The sequence below is a fragment of the Nyctibius grandis genome, chromosome 4 (genome assembly GCF_013368605.1).
Source record: "Nyctibius grandis isolate bNycGra1 chromosome 4, bNycGra1.pri, whole genome shotgun sequence".
Classification (NCBI taxonomy): domain Eukaryota; kingdom Metazoa; phylum Chordata; class Aves; order Nyctibiiformes; family Nyctibiidae; genus Nyctibius; species Nyctibius grandis.
In genome coordinates, this window is record NC_090661.1 from 56,138,306 (window position 1) to 56,164,060 (window position 25,755).

At 39.1% G+C, this 25,755-nt stretch overlaps 1 protein-coding gene across 2 annotated transcripts in view; it reads left to right on the top strand.

Annotated features, from left to right (window-relative positions):
• The window catches only part of UNC79 (unc-79 homolog, NALCN channel complex subunit), a 126,401-nt gene that overhangs the window by 50,108 nt on the left and 50,538 nt on the right, over positions 1-25,755 (top strand). Inside the window, exons 27-34 of one of the 2 annotated variants that reach the window (XM_068398114.1) lie at positions 923-988; positions 5,954-6,240; positions 11,575-11,757; positions 12,594-12,756; positions 15,669-15,818; positions 17,262-18,479; positions 20,798-20,905; positions 24,253-24,369. In XM_068398114.1, coding sequence (XP_068254215.1) covers positions 923-988; positions 5,954-6,240; positions 11,575-11,757; positions 12,594-12,756; positions 15,669-15,818; positions 17,262-18,479; positions 20,798-20,905; positions 24,253-24,369 — 2,292 coding nt within the window. The remainder of the gene's footprint in view (positions 1-922; positions 989-5,953; positions 6,241-11,574; positions 11,758-12,593; positions 12,757-15,668; positions 15,819-17,261; positions 18,480-20,797; positions 20,906-24,252; positions 24,370-25,755) is intronic. The other variant, XM_068398115.1, reaches the window with a different exon arrangement.

Here is a 25,755-nt window from a genome sequence, read left to right on the forward strand (position 1 = left end):
ACTTATTTGAGCATTATTCAGATGACAAGTTAGTGAGTTTGACAAAGAACATAGACAAACATTATGTCTATGCTGTGTTTGTCTAAAATGCCAGAACAAAATGCTCCAAGACTAGTTTGTGGATAGGTCTTAATTTTTATTTGTTGCTAATACACAGTAGTTTTGTCTAAAATAGATACAGTGTTTACAGAAAAATTCCTCTGTTACTAATTTATTTATTAATTGTAATTATTAATCAGTGTATGCAGCACATGCTAGACATCTTAAAAACAACTGTTAATATCTCAAATGAGCTTTTGGGTATCTTCAGGATTCCTTTCTTAAGAAAAGAATGCCCATTTAATACATCCTTCCTGCCAGCTTGTATAGGAGGACCTAGGTGCTGGAAAACCGTAGGCCTCTGTGGAGCGCTGTACAGATATCTCTCCAAGGAGAAATTAAGCTTACCTACGCATTCTCATTTAGAGAATTTTACAAACATAGATTAGTCTTTATATTCAAATTGGACCTCTCACATTGCTCCTACCCATATAATAGGAACTGATAAAATGTTCAAACCGAGGTGCTGGTGAACTGTTAAGTTAAAAGGTAATTTCTTTTCTCCAAAACAAACACCACCATATTTTGGGACTCTTTGGTAATTCTTCTTGACCAATTTCTGATTCTGCATAGGGGCTCCTGTGTGGTGACTTTTGTACCAGCAAAACTGAAGGACGGAGAAAACTAGAGTTACAGAACATGGTGCACAGAATCTGTAGGGTACAGAAGTGACATGTTTCAAATGGTTACACTCATTGCCTGACAACAGTGCATGAGTAAATGAACATAAATATGCTAGCACTGAGTGTATGCTGAAGTATGAGATGTCAGTACTGCCTTTTTAAATAGAGTTGCTCTTGTGTGGTTTCTTTTTTTTTTGAAGCTGTGAGCTTGACCAGACATGAGCAGTCTGCTCCAGCACTTGGAGGAACACCAGAGCAAACACCAGGTGGGTTTGACAAGGGGGGTGTTTTGGTGGAATGGGAAAAGGAAGGTGCTACTGTTAGCTTTCTTGCTGACTCATGAGATGAACTTAAGCAAGATGGAAGTTGTCTAACAGGCACAGTGAATCATGTCTCAGCATGCTTCCAAAAGGTGTAAACTGAAGTTTTGCTCTTGATCTGTACTGAAAACTGCCCCAGTTGTAAATAGTACGTTGGGGCTGAGAGGAGGTTATTCGGAGGCAGTCAGCTATGCTGGCAGTGTCTAACCCCTCCTGTGTTTCATTGCCCACAGGAACAAGTAAATCTTTAGTAGGCTGGCCCCATGGGTCACCGATGTTCAGCCTCATCTTTGACCTTCAAGTTTTAGAGACAGGAGACAGAATGCTTTTGATTGCTGGTACTGTAAATTATGCTTGTCTCCTCTGTATGCTTATGGACATCTTAAGTCCTTTATTTTATATTTACTGACATTTTTTCTGTCAGGCATTTGTAGAATAGGTAGCTCAGCAGGGTCCAAGTAATCTCTAAATAATTGTGACTACTGACAGTTCTTGCTTTGAGTCCTGTGTAGACTGACCATTTGGAAGTGAAAAATCTCAGATTCAGATCTTTTCCTATTGCTTCTTGAAGACATGTAGTATTTCCAACAGATACAAATTCAGATTTAGAACAGAACAGCATACTGGGTGATCAGATGAAAGGAAAATACCTTGCCAGCGGGGGCACTGACTAAGCAGTGAAATGGACTAGGAGAGCTTCTGAATTATCAGTATATAGCGCTATCATACTAGCCCAGTGAGAGCTGGAAATCAACCAGTTCCTTTCAGAACACATGTGCAGGTTGACACAGGCTCATAGAGGAACAAGTGAAATACTGGTGCAATGAATAGATGTGTCAGTGAATGATTGTTCTTCATTTAATGGCACCATTAACCTGCTGTATACTGGGCTGAGAGAAACTTGTCACCTAAGAAGTGTCAGTCTCACAGTAGACATTACTAGACATTGTGATTTTATTAGAAGTATTTTGGTATTTCAGAGCTTCAGTTTCCAGTCTCAGGTAGTTAATCACCTAAGCTGCAAATTCAGGTTCTACTAAAAATGTGTATATAAAGTTGCACGTAGCTAGTAACTACTGATATGAAGAAAAGTCTGGTAATGTGATTCAAAATTATCACAGATGCTTTGAAAACTAGGAGACAAATGACTGTCCCTCTCCTCCTGCCCAGTATTTATTTCTTTCTAAAATCTTAATTTTTTGTGAAGTATCTTTTTTTTAAGGTTTCACTCATAGTTTTAACACTTTGCATTGGCAGCACTGAGCATATTTGATTTGTCTAAGGAACCACCTGACTCTTAAACGTAGACTGTACATCTGCTGTAGAAAAACATTTATTTTATGTGTATCACTCGAAGGAAGCAGTCCTTATGCTCATCTGTTCTTTCTAGGTCTAAAACTGTAATCCTTGCACAGTTCAAATGCAAGCTGAATTCAATGTGCATTCTGTATGGATTAAACACCAGGATCATGTATTTTGTTCGTCTGTCCTCTACCATAGCGTGGACAGTCACTTAGAGAGTTTCATTGATAGGCACAGGGATTACAACTGGGATAAAGCATGATATAATTGTGATCTGATGTTTTATGTTATATAGTGATATACCTTAAAGTAATTTGAAGGTAAAGGAGTCTGATATAAGGGACACATGAATAAAGAGATGAACCTGCGGGCATAAGGCTAGATTGAATTCAGAAATGGTGGCTGTATATTAGCTAGCAGGCTGTGTGTTGGGTGATGTGAGAAGGTTTTCCTTGAGGGGTGTGTGTGTGTGTGAATATGTATATACCTTGTATGTAGGCACACACAAATTGTATATGTACGCGCACACATCTTGAGGGGTAAAAGCCACCATAGCCACTGTAAAGACAGGGCTGCCTTGGTTTTGCATTCTTAGCTTGAATCTAAACAGCTTGATTTGGTACAGGATACCCTATATCGTGTTAATGAAGTGAAGGTTTAGCTGAAGCTTGATATAACTTAAGACCCATTTCAGACAGCAGAGGAAGGTTTTCTGGACTCTGAAAGTCTATTGCCTAAATGGGATCTTTGGGTTTTTGTAGTTTTAAACAAGCAGTTCTCCATTGCTGGTTCATTGCAGGTTTCTGCATTAGAAGTAAAAACAGGTGATTGACATTCCCTAGACTTGATCCTTAGCAGAGCTATGACAGACTACTCAGGGTGGAGCTCTGTTCACTGTGTCCTGCTGTATAGTTTTCAGTGAGGTTAAAGTATGAGATTTTAATGCTTCAGAAAGTGTAATAATATTTCTGGAAAGTAAAATGTAAGGAAAAGCCCTGGGAAGTATCTGTAACTGGTATTAGTATTACAAAATCGTGGCAAAATTGAGCATTTTATCACTGAGCTTCTAAATTATGTTGTTCAGCAAGTGAAAGTAAAATAGGTTAATCTTTTCAGATTAGTTACTCATTGAGTTCTATTTGGAGAGCCAGGATTTATTTAGAGCCCCACGATCCTTTGACTCATTCCATCTTATCTCCTTCTTTGTTTTATGGAAAATCTCACAACATGTAATAGAGATAAAAATAAGTAGGGCTGAAGAAAACAGTCTAATATCATCTTAATAAAAATGGTGTCTTTTTGATACAATTTCATGGAAAATTTTAACCTGGGTATAATGTGTGGAAAGATTATTTCTCAGTTGATGTCCACAAAGCTAAAGTTATTTTCTATTTACATTTTTAATGTGCTTCTGAGAATGGAACCTGCTGTATTTCTCATTCTAATTATTTCAAATTTTATTGTTTTCTTTTTGCATCTGCAAATCTTGGTCCAGCAAAAGTTTGGATAGAGAATTTTAATTTTGAAGGAAGCTTTCTGTAAATAAAAAATCCCAGTGAAAACTGTTTGGAGTAAAAAATAGTATATACTATGAACTTCATGATTTCTTTTTACCAAAATGACACCAGTAAAGGAACGTTATTCTTAATAGAAGTGATTCTGAAAATTTCCCCCCCTAGTTTTCATTTTCAGCTATCATAGAAATAGCAACCTTCTCCCATGCTCAGCAAAACAGCCAATCAAACAAAACCCTTTGCTTACCCGCCAATAAAACATAAAATATTTTAAATTTTTTAAAAAATGACAGGCACTGCAGTTTTGCTGGTGAAGAACCGAAGACAGATGGAGTTGTACCAGCAGAGGAGTCCCTTGTCAGAATAGCATATTACATTGAGAATATAGGTAAATTAGAATATTAAAGTAATTTGTAGTATTTGCTATAAATACAGAGCTATGAATTTACATAAACCCTAAGACATGTAAGTAACTCTAACAGACTGAGTGGGTATTAGTTGCTGGCTGGTAACCCTAACACAGACATGCAGGAGCAATTTTAAGATTATACTTTGAGCTAATCTTCCTTGTAGGGTCAGTCCTGCAAACTCAACTTAAACTGTTCTTGAAAAAGTAAGGATTATTTCCAATAGTTGAAAGGATTTATCCTTGGAATGAAAACAAGTAGATTGTTTTATAATTCTGCTTCATACCAGCTCACTTTATCTCAGTTATTTGCTGTTAGACAGATTTTTAACCATGGATCAGAAAATACATCAGAATACATTTTAGTAGCAATTAAATTTAATTGTTAACAGTTATAGTTTTTAATGAACAAACTAAAATTAATGGTGTAATGAAAACTTAATTTTCAAGTATTGCCCGCTTTTGATACTGCCAAATAATATTTTCTGTTCCCTTTGTTGATTATCCTAGTGGAAATAATTTTTATTTATTTTGTATATAATGCATATATAGTGAATTTTATTTATACAGAAGCATTTAATTTAAATTACTGTTTTAAAATAGAACATGTTGGAATAATATACTTTGTACTTTAGCCATGCATTTATTCAGAATTATTTAATAAAAAGAATCTGATATACTGATGTGTGAAATAGCTGCTGCTTTTCATGAATTCAATTCCTAATGTTAGTATAACGTAGATCTTTAGGAACTGCTAGGCACTAAAAAGAGGCCTTACAAGTAGGGTGAAATGGAAGAGGGTAACTCCAAAGGCAGTTACTAGAGAATTCTTGTAATGATAAAAGGTCTTAAAAGTAACTGGAAATACTGTATTTAAAATAAAAATCAAAGTATGAAAATGAAAGTACTTGCCCAGTTGGCAACTGTTATTTGCAGTGTGTCTGTTTACTTGGGTAGTGATAGCCTGCACCCAAGCTTCCATGTGCCTTGTAAGTAGCCTCTCGTTTTCACGTGATCATATTCCCACGCAAAGTATTATTTCCATTCAGTGTTTATAAAACCAAGTCTTAGGCTGCTTCTCTGGGGAAAAAGTCATCAAAGTTCTGACATAAAACATAGTGTCCCAAAACCTAATAAATTGTAGTGACTACATTTTAGCCCCAGTTATTTGAGAGAAATACAGACTCAATGCTTAAAAGGGGAAGTCTTCATTCTCTTGTTTAATCGTTATTTGGTAGAATTTTCTCCATCTCCTACCTTTGCCATTTTGTACATCCTCCACTGGCAAAGACTCATGTACATTAACTTCGGCTGAGGAAAGACTGAAAACTGTGCCAGATTAGAATTTGGTGGCAGTGGGATTTGATTCTCCTTTAATGCATAGATGTGAAGGAATAATAACACTCAATTTGGCAGAAATGCACTGGGAAGGGAAGATAAGCAGCTCTGTTAAACATGGGAAAGCTGAGAAATGGAGTTCAGTGTATACAGTAGGTGCTAATGTGCTGTTGAGGCTGAGGCAACAGAGGAACAATGCCCTCAGCAATGCATGCCTGTCTCCTGTGACTTCACCGTGTGTATTTGGGCAGAAAGGGAGCAATGAACTCTAGAAAAAAATTATGGTGTATTCTGTACCCTGTTTACAGTCTTATCCAGTGTCTGATACTAATGTCTCTCTTGTGCTGACAGGACAACCCTCCCCAGAGAATGATAATACAATAAAAGACCTGCTACCAGAGGATGCTGGGATTGATCACCAGACTGTCCACCAGCTCATTACTGTGCTAATGAAGTTCATGGCAAAGGATGAGAGCAGCGCTGAGTCGGACATCAGCAGCGCTAAAGCTTTCAACACAGTCAAGCGCCATCTGTACGTCCTGCTAGGTTATGATCAGCAGGAAGGATGCTTCATGATTGCACCACAAAAAATGCGTGTTTCGACCTGCTTTAATGCCTTTATTGCTGGAATAGCACAAGTAGGTGAAGGCACTTACTACTTTTTGCAGCTATTTCTCAATGCCTTGTTGAAATGGTGGTAGCACAGCCTTCTTTGTTCCAAAATATCAGCTGAGTGCATAATCCTACTTAAACCTTCTTAACACCTCTTCAGTTGGTGAAAGAATTTGGGAATAGGGATGACTGCTTGTTCTTTACTCTCAGAAGGCTCTGTGTAGCCTAATCAAGTGCTTTCTGTAGGTTTTTGCTTTGCAATTAAAAAGTAAATAGTTAAATAGAAGTATGCTAATTTATAACTTTCTACTCGTACTCCACACTGGATGTATCATTGGCATAGAGATAACGATTTTGAGTGTGTGCAGGCACGCAAATACTGCCACTTTATGAAAAATTAGAGACTGCTCCAAACCTCTTTGCCCCCTTTCTCTAGCCTTTGAATGCCTTACTTTCCTCACATGTCATTTCCTCCTTTCCCATTCAGGAAGACCTGGAACCCATGTGTGCTCTTCCTTGTTTCCCTGCGTGAATGTTCTGTAAACTCTTTGACAGTCTTCACTTCTCAGGAGACTCATTCTCCTTCTTCCGTAGAGTGCATCAGGACTTTCTGTTCCCCCTTTCCTAGGGAGTGGTGCCACCATGGTGAACTTCTGCCCATATTGCTATGATAAATGACTGAGCACATCCTTGCCTTGCGCCTTCTCTCTCCATGTTGTGAGGAGGACTGTCATTTCCTACCTCATAAGGCTCTCCTAAGGCTCAATTAATTCTTACTTGTAGAGCAGTGTAGGCTGCTAGGCTGAAAAACATTTCACACTTCCAAGAGTATTCTTATTATTTGCAATGAAGCAGCATCATCACTGCCACGCTTTTTCCTTATCAGAGTCTCTCATAAAGGATTACCTTAGGGGAGAGAGAGGGCTGTGATTTCAGATCTCCCCATGTCCCAGCTCTTAAAATGCCTGCTGTAACCTGCAAACATTGCTCAAAGCTGTCCTGGCCTCTTCTGTACCTGCAATTCTTATCAGTATTTTCTGGTTCATACATTGGAAGCAGTGATTTCTCGAAGTCATGTATCCATGTTTCAGCAGGCAAAATAGAAGGCGTTAATGCAACCTGGGTAGCTGCAAATGCATCCTGATCCATTGTCTTGGAGCACCATTGCTATGTGTTGTTAATCATCTTTCACTTGTACAGTTTTAAGCTGAAGCCTGTAAAAGGAGATTCAGGCCTGTTACCATTGTATTGAGAGTCTGGAAGTGGCCGTTTAGGTCACAGGGCAATATCTTCCACATTTTTCTACATGTTCCCCAAGTTTGGATTCCCAAACTTCAGTGATCATAATTGACCTGATTTTCAGAAGTACTACTTACTCCAACTCTAAATATCAGCCCCTGCCTTTCCTCTTCCACCTTTAAAATGTCTCAAGATAGCCAAATTCACCATTTCTGGTTGAAAAGCTTCACAGTTGAATCCTGGCTCCCCTGACATCAAATGGAGTTTGAGAACTTCAGTAGGCCAGAATTTTTCTCCATATTGTAGACTTCAAAACTTAAATTTATATTTTGGGGGAATTTTTTTTCTTAGCTGTAGGGCTGCTTTGTGTTGGGAATCACTTTTGCTGCTAGAGGAATGCTATTCGCAATCCAAAGATGCGTTTACAGAGTGAAAACTATGTCTGGAGCTCTTGAGATCTATTTCAGTTACACTCCCTCCCCTAGTCATAAATATTTGCTTTCCTCAATCAGCTCCACAAAGGTTGGGATTGGGCTGACTTGCTGGCTCACTGGTTTTGATTCCAAGCTTGGTTGGAATAAAATCAAATGTCTCTTAGTATTTTGCATCATAAAATCTGAGTATTTAGAATTCTTTAAAGCATAAAATGCCTTTTTTTCACCCTAGCAGCAGAAGTGACCAAGCAGTGGCTTTTGCAGTCAGTGCGGGATCATCCCGCACGGTGGCAATGTTGTATAAACCTGTTGGAGGGGCGAAGCCAGCAGTGCTGGGCTCTGCTCAGCATCCCGGGCTGAGCTCTGCTCAGCATTTGCAACATCATTTATTCCAGATCATCCTGTGACAACTTAAAAAATAGGTCTGCTCAGTTTAAGACAAGTCTGCATTACAGTATGTGCTATGTTAAGGCTGGGCTTTGTCTTCCTTGTATGGATGAGTTTTTCCTAACCATGCTATATAACTGTATCACACCCTGAGGGGACAAGGCATTGCAGGGTAGGACCATATTTGGTGATTATATATAATCTGTTCGACAGGCTAACCCTACATGGATAGACATGAGATTCATCTGTTTAGCTTTGTGCATGCAGCACAAAAATTTGAGACAACTGCACATCGAACTAGAGAATTTTACAGGGAAACACTTCTAGTCAGCTTGTTGAGGAGGGAACTTGAGAGATGAGTTCTGTTTGTAAATTAAGCTTATCTCATTGTTCTAATAAAAACAAAACTAAAAAAAGAAATACAGACCTGAAGGAAATGGATGATGTGGATGAAACTGATATTTATGTCTGTTTAGATGTGCAGGGCTCCTGATAAAGCGCACTAAGTCCACTGAAACTGCAGAGATGTGTTAGATCTTGGGGGTTGTGCTGGAGTTTGCTTGGCCTGCAGTTATACCTTCCTGGGTGTCATCCAGTATAGGCCAGTGCCAGAGACAAGGGCTTTTTGGATCCTTGTTACGATCTAGTTTAGCTACTGATTTCAGGACACATGGCTTTAAATGCAAATAGCTAATGTTGCAAGACTGATGAGAAGATAATGAAAAACAGCAATGCAATTTCACTTGAAAACACAGTTCTGTCAGCGTAGTGGGACTATATGGCCACACTGCACCTAACCATCAGATTTCAGACCTTTAGGATAGGCACCAAATAGCATGATGCTCTTCAAAGGTTGTGATGGAGGCAAGGCTTATGACTAGCAGGAATAACAGCAACCTTTCTACAGCACCACCGCCACTTAAAATGGATGAGCATTTTATTTAGAGCAAGATATCTTTCATTAGCTTTATTCTTGGATCCTTTAGGATTTGCATGCTTAGACTTTCTGCATAACATCGCAAACACATTCTTACCTTTGCTATAGTGAAGAGTGGGATTCTTGTCTCATTACCTGATTCCAGAACATGGGGCTTAACAAAACCCAACAGCTCATGTTGCAAGCCTGATGAGAAAATGATGAAAACTAGCAATGCAGTGTTAATACAAAAAACCCAAATAACCAAAATACACACACTCCCCCCTCCCAAAACCCATAATTGCATCCTATCTGTTAAACATGGGATATACCTAATATGGTTTTGTCTGTTGAAGCATGATCAACTTGTGCTATAATACAAGGCTATCCCAGCATGATATATTTTATGAATGTGCCAATGTATGTTAAACTTTAGACTGTGCAGGATGAAAGGCTTTCAGAACACATCGTTAGTTTCATCTTACCTGTCTAGATAAAATGAGGACATGGCAAGCTGGTAGAAAGTTTCTAACTGATAGTAAGACTTCTTTAAAAATGTCTGTTTTCTTTAACTAATACCTCAACTGTATTCGTTGAGGATAAAAAGAAGGCGGAGTTACTGAATGCCTTCTTTGCCTCTGTCTATACTGCTGGAGGCTGTCCTGAGGAGCCCCGGACCCCTGAGGCCCCAGAAGAAGTCAGGATAGAGGAGGAATCTGTCTTGGTAGATGAGGGCTGGGTCAGGGACCAATTAAGCAATCTGGACGTCCATAAATCCATGGGCCCTGATGGGATGCACCCGCGGGTGCTGAGGGAGCTGGCGGAAGTCATTGCTAGGCCACTCTCCATCATCTTTGCTAAGTCGTGGGCAACGGGAGAGGTGCCTGAGGACAGGAGGAAAGCGAATGTCACTCCAGTCTTCAAAAAGGGCAAGAAGGAGGACCTGGGTAACTATAGACCGGTCAGCCTTACCTCCATCCCCGGAAAGGTGATGGAACAACTTGTTCTTGGTGCTGTCTCTAGGCACATCAAGGATAGTGCACATCAAGGATCATTAGGGGCACTCAGCATGGCTTCACCAAGGGGAAGTCATGCTTAACCAACTTGATAGCCTTTTATGAGGACGTAACCCCGTGGACAGATGATGGTAAAGCTGTGGATGTGGTCTATCTCGATTTCAGTAAAGCATTTGACACGGTCTCCCACAGCATCCTCGCAGCTAAACTGAGGAAGTGTGGTCTGGATGATCGGGTAGTGAGGTGGATTGTGAACTGGCTGAAGGAAAGAAGCCAGAGAGTGGTGATCAATGGGACAGAGTCCAGTTGGAGGCCTGTGTCTAGCGGAGGCCCTCAAGGGTCGGTACTGGGACCAGTTCTATTCAATATATTCATTAATGACTTGGATGAGGGAATAGAGTGCACTGTCAGTAAGTTCGCTGATGACACCAAACTGGGAGGAGTGGCTGACGCACCGGAAGGCTGCGCAGCCATTCAGAGAGACCTGGACAGGCTGGAGAGTTGGGTGGGGAGAAATTTAATGAAATATAACAAGGGCAAGTGTAGAGTCCTGCATCTGGGCAAGAACAACCCCATGTACCAGTACAAGTTGGGGACAGACCTGTTGGAGAGCAGCATAGGCGAAAGGGACCTGGGGGTCCTAGTGGACAGCAGGATGACCATGAGCCAGCAGTGTGCCCTTGTGGCCAAGAAGGCCAGTGGCATCCTGGGGTGTATTAGAAGGGGTGTGGTTAGCAGGTCAAGAGAGGTTCTCCTCCCCCTCTACTCTGCCCTGGTGAGGCCGCATCTGGAATATTGTGTCCAGTTCTGGGCCCCTCAGTTCAAGAAGGACAGGGAACTGCTAGAGAGAGTCCAGCGCAGAGCCACGAAGATGATTAAGGGAGTGGAACATCTCCCTTATGAGGAGAGGCTGAGGGAGCTGGGTCTCTTTAGCTTGGAGAAGAGGAGACTGAGGGGGGACCTCATTAATGTTTATAAATATGTAAAGAGCAAGTGTCATGAGGATGGAGCCAGGCTCTTCTCAGTGACATCCCTTGACAGGACAAGGGGCAATGGGTGCAAGCTGGAACACAGGAGGTTCCACATAAATATGAGGAAAAACTTCTTTACGGTGAGGGTGACCGAACACTGGAACAGGCTGCCCAGAGAGGTTGTGGAGTCTCCTTCTCTGGAGACATTGAAAACCCACCTGGACACGTTCCTGTGTGATATGGTCTAGGCAATCCTGCTCCGGCAGGGGGATTGGACTAGATGATCTTTCGAGGTCCCTTCCAATCCCTAACATTCTGTGATTCTGTGTTATTTTGCTTTTCAGCATCAGTGGATTTGATTTTGGTGAGCTAACTCTTGTCCTAATATTCTTTTCAGGTGATGGACTATAACATCAACCTGGGAAAACACCTTCTTCCCTTGGTGGTGCAGGTATTGAAATATTGCACTTGTCCTCAGCTAAGGCATTACTTTCAGCAGCCTCCTCGCTGCTCCCTCTGGTCCCTCAAACCTCACATTCGGCAGATGTGGTTAAAGGCTTTGCTTGTCATTCTCTATAAGGTTAGTCTTAAAAAGATGCTGTCCACATTAAAATTTACACTTCAATTTGAAATTTATTACTGGGAACACCTAACTGTACTGCAAGTGAAAGAAACTGTAAAGAACACTTGCCTTTGATTTGCTTACTCACTGCAGTTAATTTCAGTGTTTGAAGTAGGTAGGCTTTCATCTGTGCTACTGACCTATTACTTCTGCTGTCTATATTGTCTTTCACATGGTTACCTGAGAAAGAAAAATACAAATTTGAAAAGAGGAAGATGCCATATAAAGTTCAAATGAAGAGTATTTTAAGTAATGTAATTTTTTAAAAAAATTAGTAACTTTAAATGGGGAGGGCAGGTTAACAGCTTGTGTTCTTTAGTTGAGTGATGCTTTTTAGGAAGTGTTGTTAAAATGTCATGTGTTTGTGCACTAAAATGGAGCTGTGAATACTTCTGATATGCTTAACAAATGTCTAGCAGGTCTATAGGGTGTACAAGGAAGTGGAGACACTAGAAATGAATGATAATGTGCTGACTGAAATAGAGTATTTGTAGAACAGTTCTGATGAGACACCCTTTGCATTATTATTAATAGTTGGTTTTGTCATATAAAAGTCAAGAAGACAATATATTAAATGTTACTAATAGGGATTTAAAAAAAATTTAAAAATAATTCTGTGTACAAAGCTGGAAACAGTTCTGCTTCTCATGATGTATTTAGAAATGTATGATCAAAGGAAGGCAAAGGGCATCCAGCTGACAATATTGTTGTAATTTTTGTATTTTACTGCCTAAATGTTTATCTAAGGAGAAAAGTTAGTTTTTAAGCTGAAGTTTTTCTCTTTCGCTGTACAGTACCCCTACAGAGACTGTGAAATCAGCAAGATTGTACTTCACCTAATCCACATCACAGTCAATACCCTCAACGCTCAATATCACAGCTGCAAGCCCCATGCAACTGCTGGTCCTTTGTATAGTGACAACAGTAACATAAGCCGATACAGTGAAAAGGAAAAAGGTACCTTTAACACTCTCATTTATATGATAGTCATTGATTTAAGTCATTAGGTCTTGCAGATGTTGTAGAAAGGGGTAAATATGGTCTGAATTTTAGAACATAATACTCAGAGTTAAGTCTGAGGTGTGACTTACCTGATCAGCTATAGCCGTCCATAGTGAAAGAAATTCACAATCTCTCTGTAGGCTAAGCGTAGCACAGCAGTCTAACATCTCTCAGAGGGCATGTACCTTAAACTTAGTAGTTCAGTCACCATGCCTGGATAGTCCTTGGCCTTTTCTATGATGATATTAACTGATCATGCCCATACACAGGGTGTGCAACCAGCTTGACACCTCATTCTGATTATACTTTATAATAACATGGCATAGTAGCAAATATTTGATGTTGAAAAAAGAAAATTATGAATTCAGTCTATAGTTTGCTTTTCTCTGTAAAAGAAGCTGAAGTTGACTAGCTTACATGCAGATGTATATGATGTGGATGTATAAAGGCAGAAGAGAATGGTTCAGCCCTTAGAGTCTGCATCTGATTGTTAACTCTGTATGTGCTTGCTAGCTGTAGCAGAGCTACTGCGATGGTGTGAACCGGTTTAAGTTTGGGGCTTCAAATAACATGGTGTCACTGAGTGTAGTTCCTTACAATTGTGAAGTTTAGTACGTGATAAGTATTTATGATCAAAGTTTAACAGGTTCTTTTGATGTTAATCTATAGCTGCCTTTCAGCTATTTTGCCTTTTAGCTGCTTATTTGCTATGTACATCCTCCTTCTCAAACAGTCTTCCTAGTGTGCAGCAAACTCTTCTTCCAAAGGAGAATGCAAGAAGCACTCTTATGCATGTCAGTACCTTTTCTTCTTTTGTTTATGAAAAGATATCCAGCAGAACAAGGACACAAAATCTTGTTTATCTGAACACCCTATTACTCAGCTCTAGTAAATTAAAGCAACCTTAAAATGGATGTAAATGAGGTAAGGTGTATTCTCGCTCACTTGGACATTTTGTATTGCTAGAGGAGGGCTAAGAGGGTTCAGATAACTGTGGACTTACTATGAATTTGTCTTTGTTTTGAGCTGAGTTAATGACTTAATTCATAATGACTTAATAATGCTGAGGGTAGCAATAGTACACTTATAAAATGCATTCAGTTTCTGGGTTGATTCTGAGACGTATCTAAGACAAAGCGAGGTGCCTAAGTACCCAGCTTGTTGTTCACAGTAAGAGCTAAGTTAGGTTTAGAAAACTCAGTGTTCCAATTCCATGTCCAACATTGATTCCCTGGGTGGCCTTGTGTCTCACTTCATCATTGTTTCCCTATGTTTAAAGTAAGGAGAATAGTATTTACTTGCTTTTCAAAGCTGTTGTGAAGGGCTTTGGGCTGCTTAGAGGTAAAGGACCATAAATGGGCAAATTTTACTCTGTAAATGCTGACTCAATCATAGGGCTGATTCTCCTCTTTTGCTGAAGTGCTGAATTAAAAAAGAGGATGTCAAAAAGTTTTCTTCCACCTGTGAGAAGCATCCAATAGAATTTCATAGGGACTTGGAAAGTTGAAGCCTTTCCCACCTTTTCTGAGGAAGCTTGTTTAGTCTTTGGTTGGGTAGTGTGTGTGTGCTGCTGTCATCATCAAAGGTCATATTTAGATGATGAACAGATGAGGATTTCATTGTCAGGCAGCAAGAATCCCTATGCTAAAGATTGATTTTCCCACTATTGAACCTTTTTCCTAACTTTTCTGCCAAAGTTTGTTGTGGGGATCACGGCAAGTGTACAGACTGTTGTAGAGCTGATGATAAATCCTGTGAGAAAAAACATTTGTTGCCAAGGGGAAGAAGTTAGACACATAGGACACGACATTAAAAGTGATCTCCTAACTTATTAAATCCAATCCCTGTAGAAATTCTTACTATCAACTTCGATTTTGCTGGATTCATTGTATCAGTTAGGTATCTTATCCCTGATGCTTTTAGGTGCCAGTTCTACAGCTTCACATGTGGTAGAAACTTTACAGCAAATTCAAAGCTAAAGATATTAATGTCCAGTTTAAGTGTTCAGTTTTTGGCCATTCTAACTCTTTGGCTTCCTTGCCTCTTCACTCTTAAACACCAAATGCATTTCCTTTCCATGTTTGCTTACTAGAATAAACAAGGCAAACTTTTTTGTTTCTTCTCGAGTGCTCTGTTTTCTTTCTCGTCCCCGTAGTGTTTCTTATTTCCTTGGAGATGAATCACTAGACACAATAGATATGGATTCCTTTTCTTATAGTCATTTCATAGAGGTGATGTGATTATTTTTTGATGGATAAATAGATTTGGATCTTTTTCTTTCTGCTGTTTTCAACCAGCAGGCCTCAAATTAGAGTGTAATGTTTTACTATTACTACTTAGCTCAATAATTTAATCAGTCATGCTCTTAGGTCTTATTCTATTACTGTTACCAGCTTCCCAAGATTATCCATTTCTTCTTTTTTACTTTCCTGTTTTGCTGGTTTATTACTGACGTTGCAGTTCTTGTACTAATTTCAATCTTCTTCAATTTACCATTTCTCACTGAGCACTATAGAAGTTATTTACTCAAGTCAGTATCTAGATATATTCTATTTATTTCTTCTATCTGAAGAATCTGTATTACTATTAGTAGGAAAGATCAGCTTAGAATGGTAAAAGCTTTGATATACTTTTGTTGCATTTTAAGCCACTTTTCATTTATCTCTGTCCTTTCTGACCTGAATTCAAGAAGTAACAAGAATGGCAAAGTAATACCTGGGATATAAATTTTCTTGCAAACTTCAGATGGTTCCTCATTTTCCAATTCAAGTTTAATTGAAACTATCTGAGGTTTTGTACATAGACAGCTTTTCATTCAAGGAATTACACTCTCCTAAGAGTAATAAAGTTTTTTCTTTCTCCAGCAGAAGAAGACAGTGTTTTTGATGAATCTGATATTCATGATACACCAACTGGACCTTGTAATAAAGAATCTCAAACTTTCTTTGCAAGACTGAAAAGAATTGGTGGCAGCAAAATGGTGAAATATCAACCAGTTGAGATGAATGCTCAGAGAAGTATGAATTGTTTCGTTGGTATAAACTCATGCAGAAATACAGTTTCCTACTCTTAGTTTCAAGCTACCACCTTTCTTTGTAGAGTTTGTTGCACTGCTTAATTTGAATACAAGGACTCTGTCTGACTTTTGAGAGCAGGTACTCCTCATTTCCCTGAATGAATTCTCTTACAGAAGTCTCAAAGTGTGCACTCCAAAATAAAAATATCTAAAATCAGCAATTGTTTTCTGAAACTTTAAGCTCTTTTGAATGTAAAAATGTTTAAGAGGATTTTTTGCAATTTTCTTCCACTATTGGACTGAAGATTTTTACTCAAATTTATTTTTTCCCAGAAACTGATGTTTTTGATGAGGTGGGACCTTAGGGTAAGCAAATTTGTTGTTGCTGCTGCAAATATTATGGTTTTCCATTGGTAAAAAGGGTCACTTGGTGGTTTCAAAAAATAGGAAGAATTTTGTTTTCAAATTTAGGTTTCTGAAATGAATACCCTAAAAAAATAGAGATGTCTGCCACCACTCACCTGCCTTTTTTTATTTCAGGTGTTTGCACAGTGGGGGGAATGATTCTGACTAGAGCAAACATCTACTTTACTTTAACTTTTCTCACTGCTTTTTTTTGCATGGTGATTCATATGTGGAGCATTTTGAAATATGGGGATAATAAGGATAAGGAATATTCTGTTTTATTTGAAAATATGTCTTTCATAATAACAACAGTGATAACCTTTTAAAATGTTCTCAATGGATGTGTTCACATAGTAATATACCAATGCAGTGGTAGTATCAGCAAGTATAACTGTGCTCACTTTACTCCTCCCTAGGATGGGGAGGTATGAGTATGTGGTGTGACAGTTGCTGGACTCTCTTGGGGTCTAGGATTACTGGGGGAAAAATTCTCTGAACACCTGTCTGATCTCAGGCTCGTGCTGCCACATCCTCACTGCTATTGCTACCCTTGCTTCTTGAATTAGAAGCATCCACTTTAAGCCCACTTTGCTGCAGTAAATAACATGTAGATGTTCTCTAGTATACACTGATGTCCAAAATGCTGTAGTCCAAATTTACTCTGAAACCTCTTCAGAGTGGTCTGTGTAGCTCATTTCTTCTTTCATCTCTCATGCCTAATGCAGCCATCCCAAATGTCTAGAAATTACTTGCCTGTGCTATCTTCTATTCAATGCATAAGGTTAAGCAGTCTGTCTTCAGGGTGCATCCGGTCAGGATGAGTAGAATTTGGATAGAATTTAGATAAACCCTATTATCCAAATAGTAGGGTTTTTTTGTTGTTCATTGTAAAAATCTGTGGCTCTGAGGTTAAAACAAAATTTAGACAATTGGGTTTGTATTTGAAATGCCAGTCATGTGTTGAATTGTCAGATAAAGATGAAGATATCTGCCAGAAGTCTCCAACTGAGGTAGTATTAGTTCTTTCTGTTTTAATCAGGTGAAATAGAGCTGGCTGAATATAGAGAGGCGGGGGCCTTACAAGACAGTATTCTACGCTGTGTGAGAGAAGAAAGCATTCAGAAAAAAAAACTGCGCTCTCTAAAACAAAAATCTCTTGATATAGGGAATGCAGACTCCCTGTTGTTTTCATTAGATGAACATCGCAGGAAGTCCTGCATAGATCGGTGTGACTTAGAAAAACCACCTGTCCCTGCTGCTTATGCCATACACAGGCAGAGTGATTATGGACGATCTCAGCAGAATTCTTCTACTAAAGCTGAAAATATAGAAACACAAGAAAATCTTCCTCGTACAGAGAGTTTCCAGGAAACAAGAAGACCTGTCATACCAGAAGTTAGGCTAAACTGCATGGAAACCTATGAAGTGAAAGTGGACTCTCCGGTTAAACCTCCTGGTCCCAAGGAAGATTTAGATCTAATAGATTTGTCCTCTGACTCAACATCGGGTCCTGAAAAGCATTCAGTACTCTCCACTTCAGACAGTGACTCTTTAGTCTTTGAGCCACTTCCTCCCCTTAGAATAGTGGAGAGCGATGAAGAAGAAGAAATAACAAATCAGCTGAAGGTCTCTGGCAAAACTGCAGTGTCGTCTCCCTCAACTCCTAGCAATGTCTCTGCACTCAGTCTCAGCACAACTCCACTGGTCCAGTTCAGTATTGAAGATTGCTCCAAAGACTTTAGTTCTAAGGATACAAGCAACAATGCTTCAGCAGGAATACAGGAGATCTTTTCCACTTCTCCAAAAGATAAAAAGGACTCTTCAGAGTTAGTTAAGCCAGAAGAACTTCAGGACATATCCTGTGGGAACCCACTAACACTGAAACAGAAAAGGGACCTGCTGCAGAAGTCATTTGCCCTTCCAGAATTGTCCCTTGATGATAACTCCGAGCTCAGTGTGGAGGAAATTAGACCTAGTGGAGCAATTCCAAGCCCAAATGTGAAGACAGTCCTTATTAAAGTCCCTGAAGATTCTGAAAACCAAACAGAATGTGATAAACTTGATACCAACACAGAGTCTGACACTGAACAAAACACAGAGCAGAAACAAGAAGAGGAGACTGAGGAGTCAGAATTTAAGATTCAGATTGTTCCTCGCCAGAGGAAGCAGAGGAAGATTGCTGTGAGTGCTATTCAGAGAGAATACCTGGACATTTCCTTTAACATCCTTGACAAGCTCGGAGAGCAGAAGGAGGCAGGTGAGCTCAGTCACTGTCCCAATCAAAAGGCTTATTACTGCGTGAAAGTTTTAGTTACAGACCAGTGTAATGGTATGAGAGATGTGTACGTGTATAGCAAGTGACATGTATGTATAGCATCTGATGTGGTCTGAGCTAGCTGAATGCTTTCAGGTGTTTGTTTTTCACAAGGAACATACTAACCATACAGGAGCCGTGTGTGTGTGAGGGCCCATTTGAAAAGGAAATGGAGCTCAGTGACAAAAATATTAGTTCTGATATCCAAGTTAAGGAGTAAAACTCCATGGCCTGTTTATGCAGGGAGTCAGAAAAATTGTCATATTTCTGTGCCATTTATCCTGCTAATCTAGTCTATGCTATAGTGATTCTGTTTTGTGTGTAGTGATTTTGGCCTTTATTTCTTCTGCAAGCATAAGGCAGTGGAAAGCAGACTGGATCATGCTGAACAGGCTGTAGACCTCAGAACTAAGAGCTCTTGGAATTAACTACAGTTAATTCCAAGGTCTGCACTTAGGACCAGGCATATGCACATATTTTGTTTTTATACACTAAGAACTTTTTGTAGCCTTCTTTTTATTGGGTATCCACAAAGTTTACACGGCTTGTCGTTGTTAAAGATTTAAAGTTCAAGCATGGGGAAAACCATATAGTATTTCTGTGTATCCCAGGTTTGGTCAGGTCATTTCAATACAGGGTTTTGTTACTAAGTTTTTCAGGTGGAGAGAAAGTGTGTTTTAGCTGTTTCCTCAGTTTCCAATTGGATCTGCCAAACAATTTTAAAACCTGTGTGCTGCTGCCTCTTCACTTCTGTGGCTGGTTGTTTTTTCAGGATTTTTCAGGTAGTAGAATTTTACGTCTTTTTTTAACATATTAATTAAAAAAGGAAAGAATCCTTCAGGCCTCAGTTCTTTGTTGCTAGTGAGTTGAGGGGGAATATTTATGCATTCCTGACCTTACTTTCTTAATTGCTTCAGAGGGAACCACAGTATAATTTCCTGTTACGATATTCTACTTTCACAAGGAGAAATCGTTCAGTGTGATCATAGTTATGCTGTTCCCTTTGTTTCAGGCATATCGTCCCAGTTGTGGTTCCAGTAAGCTGAAGAACCAGTGGAGCTTTGTAAAAACAAAAGAGAGCTGAGTGCTTTTGAACCTTTCACATAGGTTCTTGGAGAAGAGTGGTCATGAAAGAATTGTGCAGTTAGACTCAAATTTTTTTGACCATTAGTACGGGCCAGTTTTTATGCAGTAACTAACACTGTCATCCTTGAAACTGCTCGGAAGGGTTGTCCCAGTTCTGAAACACCACGTGGAACCTAGGATTATAGCATATATGATGGTCATTTGGCTGCATGCATCTAAGTGTGTCATCTGAGGGGAGCATAAAACATTCACAGTGACTCATTAAGTGCTCACTTACATTACAGGTTGATACAGGCAATTCAGCTAACTAGATAATTTAGTGGCTTGGGTAGTTTAATGTGTCTCATGTTCTGTTTTGCTTTGTTTAGCCTTATTGATTAGTTTATTTGAGAACATATGTGTTGTAATTCATTTAAGTAGGCTTAATATTGCCATCATAGTGGGCTGATTATAAGTTCAAAGTCTTATTCAAGCTTTGTCAGCCTATTATAATTCCATGTGTCTTAGAAGAGCTTCTGATATAAATGAACTCTGAATTAAAAATCCAAATGGGTTGTTTCTTCAAGTGTGCAGTGCTGGGCTACAGTTTCCTGCTTGAGACTTTATAGCACAGATACACACTCATTTTTATAGGATATGCTGAAACCAGCCGTCAACACTTGAAAATTTCTTTGCTTTATTCTTCCCGTATTGATAGTATCAGTTATCATAAAATAAAAACATTAGTTTTAATGATAGAATCTTAAACTCTTTGAATCTTTAGGATGAACTGCTAGATCACCAGCCTTTTGAATGAAAGTTGATAACATGGAGATAAGGCTTTTAAAAGATGCTAAGATGTCACTTAAACTAGTTTTACATCAGTTGTACCTCTCTTATTTCCATGTTGGTGGTTCTGATAATCACTCTGTGAGTGGGATCAAAATAGAACTCTCTGTGCATTTACTAGTTCTGAGCTCTAAAGATCATAGGTAGAAATCTCCTTTAAAAAGTGATCCCTGTGCCTCTATAAAAATTCTTACGACACACACACTGAATCCTTTTAAAACTCCTGGGAATGCCAGATGGTGAATGGATGACTGAAACAATATGAAAAAGGCATCCAGGGAGAAAGCGGATGGAAAATATTTATTAATTCTAAATACTGAGAGTTTAAGCACAATATTCATATGCAGATCCTGCTGCCAAAGGGCTTTCAACACTGGAAATGCCAAGAGAGTCATCATCTGCACCGACCCTTGAAGCAGGTGTCCCGGAGACAAGTAGTCACTCTTCTGTATCAAGTAAGTGTACCTCTGGTTTGAGGATTGAATCTAAGTTTTGCTGTATTTGTGTGTCAGATGCATATCATGTATGGTAAATGCCTTCCCCTGAGTTTCATTTTGTAAATTTTTGTAAAATGCCTTGAAATGCCACTTCCTCAGCTGCTTACTGAAATGCAATAGCTGTTTATCTGAGACTCTCATGCCCATTTCAATGCAAAGTGAACTGGGTTGGTTTAAGTAGACATTGACACATGGCTTAGCAGAGCAGATGTAGATAACATTGGAAGGTGGAGGCATCTTAGAACACTGACAGAATCCAGAATGGCATGTCCATCCAGGTAATGTTAAGTAACACATCTGAAGGCTGATGAGGCAGGACTCTGACTAGTAGAAAAGGGAGGAGAAATGATGAGCTGCTCTGATACCAGTTTGCTGCTGCATCAGCTCAACCGTCTTGCTGAACTGCGATTTCAGATTGCTGTAGAAAAGTTAAACTTTAATTTCTGAAATTCAGCATCTGCTGATTTGATTGGAAGGGGTGTCTGGCTTATTAAAGGAAGATGTTGTTTTAGACATGCTAGACGAGTACTCCAAGTTCGAGGCTTCCTCTCCAGTTTTACCACAAGTGTCTCATGTCATGTACATCTCATAGTCTGAGTACATTTGTTGGCCACCTAACAATACGGATGTCACTTACTAAAGCAGCTAAAGAGGTGCCAGTTAAGACCTATCTCTCTCTGGTTTCACTGAGTGCTAGGTGTTCCTGTAAATTCCAATATATGAAATCGAGAATAGTATCTATATGATATTAAGCCTACATTCCTTTGTAAATATTCCTTTCCTCTTTCGGTGTGCCTCAGTTCCCAACTGCAAAAAAGGATGTGAATGCTTCCATTGCATCTCTTGTCCATTTAGACTGAAATATTTTTGACCTTTTACTATGTGTCTTTACGGTGCTTTGCATAATAAGCCCTGATCAGGACTGTGAATGCAAGGCACTTCTGTAACACAAATATATAACATTATGTGTACAGCCAGTGCCTGGCAACATAAAGCATACATCATAAACTGTGACAGGAAGATTTTGGCTCTGGACTTCTCTTCTTGAGTAGAGAATCCCACAGCAATGGAGGGATGATTGACCAGATCACTAGCTAGCATATGAAAGGCTCACCAGCTACTATATGAAGGTTATTGATCTTCTCATGGTTGTTAGGTTTCTTGTAGAAAACCTGATCAAGGAAAACTTTCCTCCCTACACCACTAGTCCATCATAGGCATGAAAAGTCATGTGCTGGTCCACAGCAATCAGCCTGGCTCCAACACTGTTCAAAGGCAGGCAGCTCTCTGGGTTTTTTCTTTTTTAGATTTTTTTCTTAACTTATCGATATTTGAAATCATGGCTGTCCTTGAGAAATCAGGTAAATAACCCTGGAAATCCAAACCTGCTCAACAATAGCCTGATTAAGTGAAATATACATGAAATTTTTTTAATTACAATCACAAAAGCTGTTAAAAAAATTCAAAGAGATAATTATCTATATTTTGACAGTCATCTGCACTCCAAGCAGTCTTGTCAGTTCTGACATTAATTGCTGTTCTTTCATCAGGAAATTCTATGCCTGATAAAGTGATAAAGCATCTATTTAAAATCCTTGCCCTGGAAACGATGGAAATTATGTTTTTTCTCCTAATTTGCTGTGAAAGGCAGCTGCAATATAACTTTTAAAAGTGAAACATGAAATGGTCTCTTGGTCTGGTTCAGTTCCAGAAGCTCAGTTATACAAGAACTGCTTTGCAGCAACGCTGGAGAAGTTTGTACTTGGACCAAAAATAGAGTTTAATTGCACTCTAATACATTGAAAGGATATAATGATGGAAAACTTAAAATACTTCACCTAATAAAAGAATTTCAGTGTGCAGATTCCCACTGAAGTTATAATTGTGTTTATTATTACTCAGGGCCTGTATTTGTTTTGTTAGGGAGTACTCTGCTTTCTCTGAATTTGAAACTCTCAGATAGAAACTGAGTAGAGCAGGTTTGGGAGAAGGCACTCAAGCCCTCAGTTTTCTGAACGCTGTAGTTTGTCCGTTGTACTTCTTCATCACAGTTAATAATGAGAAATGCTGGGTTTATTTTTGGAGCTTAGCTGGGTACTGTTTGGAATTTTAGAACGGAACTACCTGATATTATATTAATACTCTTTTTAATGATGTTGAGTGTACTTGCAGAAGAAAATAATAATTAGAAGGTTTTGCTTTGCCCTTGCTTTAAGGCCCTGTTGAGGAAAGCACTTAAACTTATACTTAAGGCAACAATTTAAAAACTTTCCTGCATGGAGATGCATGTCAGCAGTCTCACATGCCTTGTTCAAGCAGGGCCTTAAAACTCTGTCTTCATACTGTGAACAATGATTTTGGTTTCAGTGGTGGAAATATATTGCTCAGACTCAACTGTCAAAGTGAATGTATTATGTTTGTTCAATTTGGATTTTCTTATGAATGGAGAAAAAAGTAAAAAAGCCAGGAGTTGTATATGATCTGTTTCTTCCTCCATTTAAGCACTGAGAAAATACATGACCAAAAAAGTCTTAAATTTTAATTCCACAATTGTTTGGGTGGGTTTTTGTGTGTGTGTGTGTGTGTGAGCATTATCCAGTGACACACATGTCTTAAAGCAGACGGTAGTATCCATTTAAAGAAGTTTCATAAATAGTTGGACGAGGAAAAATCAAATGCTTATTGCTTGATAGCTGCACATAAGAAGAATGGCAGCGAAGTTACAAAAGGGACCCATCTTTAAAGGGATGCTGGCTTCATGCTTCAGAATGTGCAGGTGGTATGCCTGAGTGGGGGGTATTTAGGAGGCCTGTTCAGGCTGCGTCACCCATGAAGGGTGCTGGTGGTACACAGTCAGTGAATTTGTTTTCCTGAGGTGAGCATGGACAGAGCAGTCCTCCGTACTTTGCTGGGAGGAGACTGAAGTTTCCTTCCTCAGTGCATTATATGTGAGTGAGAATCAAGTACGCCACCTGCCAGCATGGGAATTTTGGGGTAGTATCTTACACTTCACAGATACCAAGTGTTTTGAAGAGCTTTCATGACATTTGGGGAGAGAAAGGCACTGATGGTTGACGCAGTGGATGAGATCCTGCATCCAAGTCACTTATGACTAATGTCATTGGGGCCAGAATTGTACCCTGTGTAGTTGTGTGAAAAGTGCATATTGACTTGAGCAAGATCCCTGGAGCAACAGTCATTGTCCTTTCAGTATTTATCTTATGCTGGCTTGTAAGATCAGGAAATAAGAGTAGTTTTATACGTTGTCTGAGCCTGTGAAATCCTTTTGCGTTTCTGACTTGCAGCTCAGTTCAGACAAATGAAAAGAGGCTCTTTGGGAGCTCTGACAATGAACCAGCTAATGAAGAGGCAGCTGGAACACCAGTCTAGTGCTCCCCACAATATCAGCACTTGGGATACTGGTGAGCTGCATTTATTGTTCTTTATTTCTATTTCCTAAATCAATTACTTTCATATCAATCCATTAAAAAAGTGAGCATTTCTCTTCTACCATTGCAGATAAGTAATCAATCTCAAGTCTAAAGTGCAACTTTATAGTGAGTACCAGATTCTCACCTGGTATGAATTGGAGTGGTTAGATATGTGGGAGGTAGTCCCTCTGGTATACTGGTGTCCCCACAATTCTGCAGATTACTTACATTATTTCCTGGCCTCATTGAATGAAATGGAAGTATCACTGTTGATTTCATAGGTATGGGATTTCATCCCTGGTGCATGGAATCATTTATTTGCATGTATGTTTACAGTGGTGTTGGTACACCAAGGAGTTGTGCCTTATACCAGCCAGTTTTATTTCTTTTTAGAGAAGTTTCTGCCAGTTCATGCTGAACACCTGAAGTTTCTGTTCACTCACTGACTTGTTTTTCTCCCTTTAAGATGAATGCAAAGCAATGAAAACTGAATTAAGCACATAATTTCCTCATTACTGAAGTGTTTTATTTGATTTTTTTTCTTCTATAAAAGATTTTCTGTTATGACCAAATTGATAGGAGATGTCACTAAACAATGAATTCATTCTAGTTTATTATAAATGCCAGATACTTTATTGCCCATCTTGATGTTAGTAATGTTATGGAATCGTGCTTCTTAGGAGTTTATCAGCAGATCCTGATGCATCCAGAGAAAGGAATGCTTAAAACTTTATATGGAACTTAGAGTGCTGAATGAATGTCTCTCCACCAGTTCTGGAAAGCTGAGTTAAAATTTTTACTTAATTCAGTCTTCAGCGTCAAGTTCCATCAAAGTGAATCCAGTTTGCTGAGTAGCATGGTCAGCATGAGATACTTAAATCATAAAGGTCAGAATTTGTCAATGATAACAATTTTTTTTTGTTAAGGTAAGTTTATTTATTGAAGAGACTTAGCTGGTATCACTTAGTTTCTCAGGCAGGGTGTTAGAGATGAAGAAGTTATTCATTCTGCAAGAAGTAGTTAGCTTGTATTCAAGAGGAACAAGTCAGTACTCTAACCCACTTAGGAACTCTGTCTTGTTAATCTTGTTCTGAGTCCACTGGTTTTCTTTACAACATCTATGACTTTTCCCTCTAACATTAATTCCAGCTAAAGGCCTCCAAGCATGGAGATACAAAGTAAAATGTTCTTTTCCAGATAGCTTTGCATCTCTCAGTTTCTTTTTCAACCACTAGCCTGAAAGTAAAATTATTATTTGGACAGAAAACAGGTGCTTTTTTTTCAGGACAAATGCTCAGTGTGACTATTTGTCATTTAAATGTCACACCACAATTTTAAGACTCATTATAATCAGGTATAACAACTAGGAAATAGTCT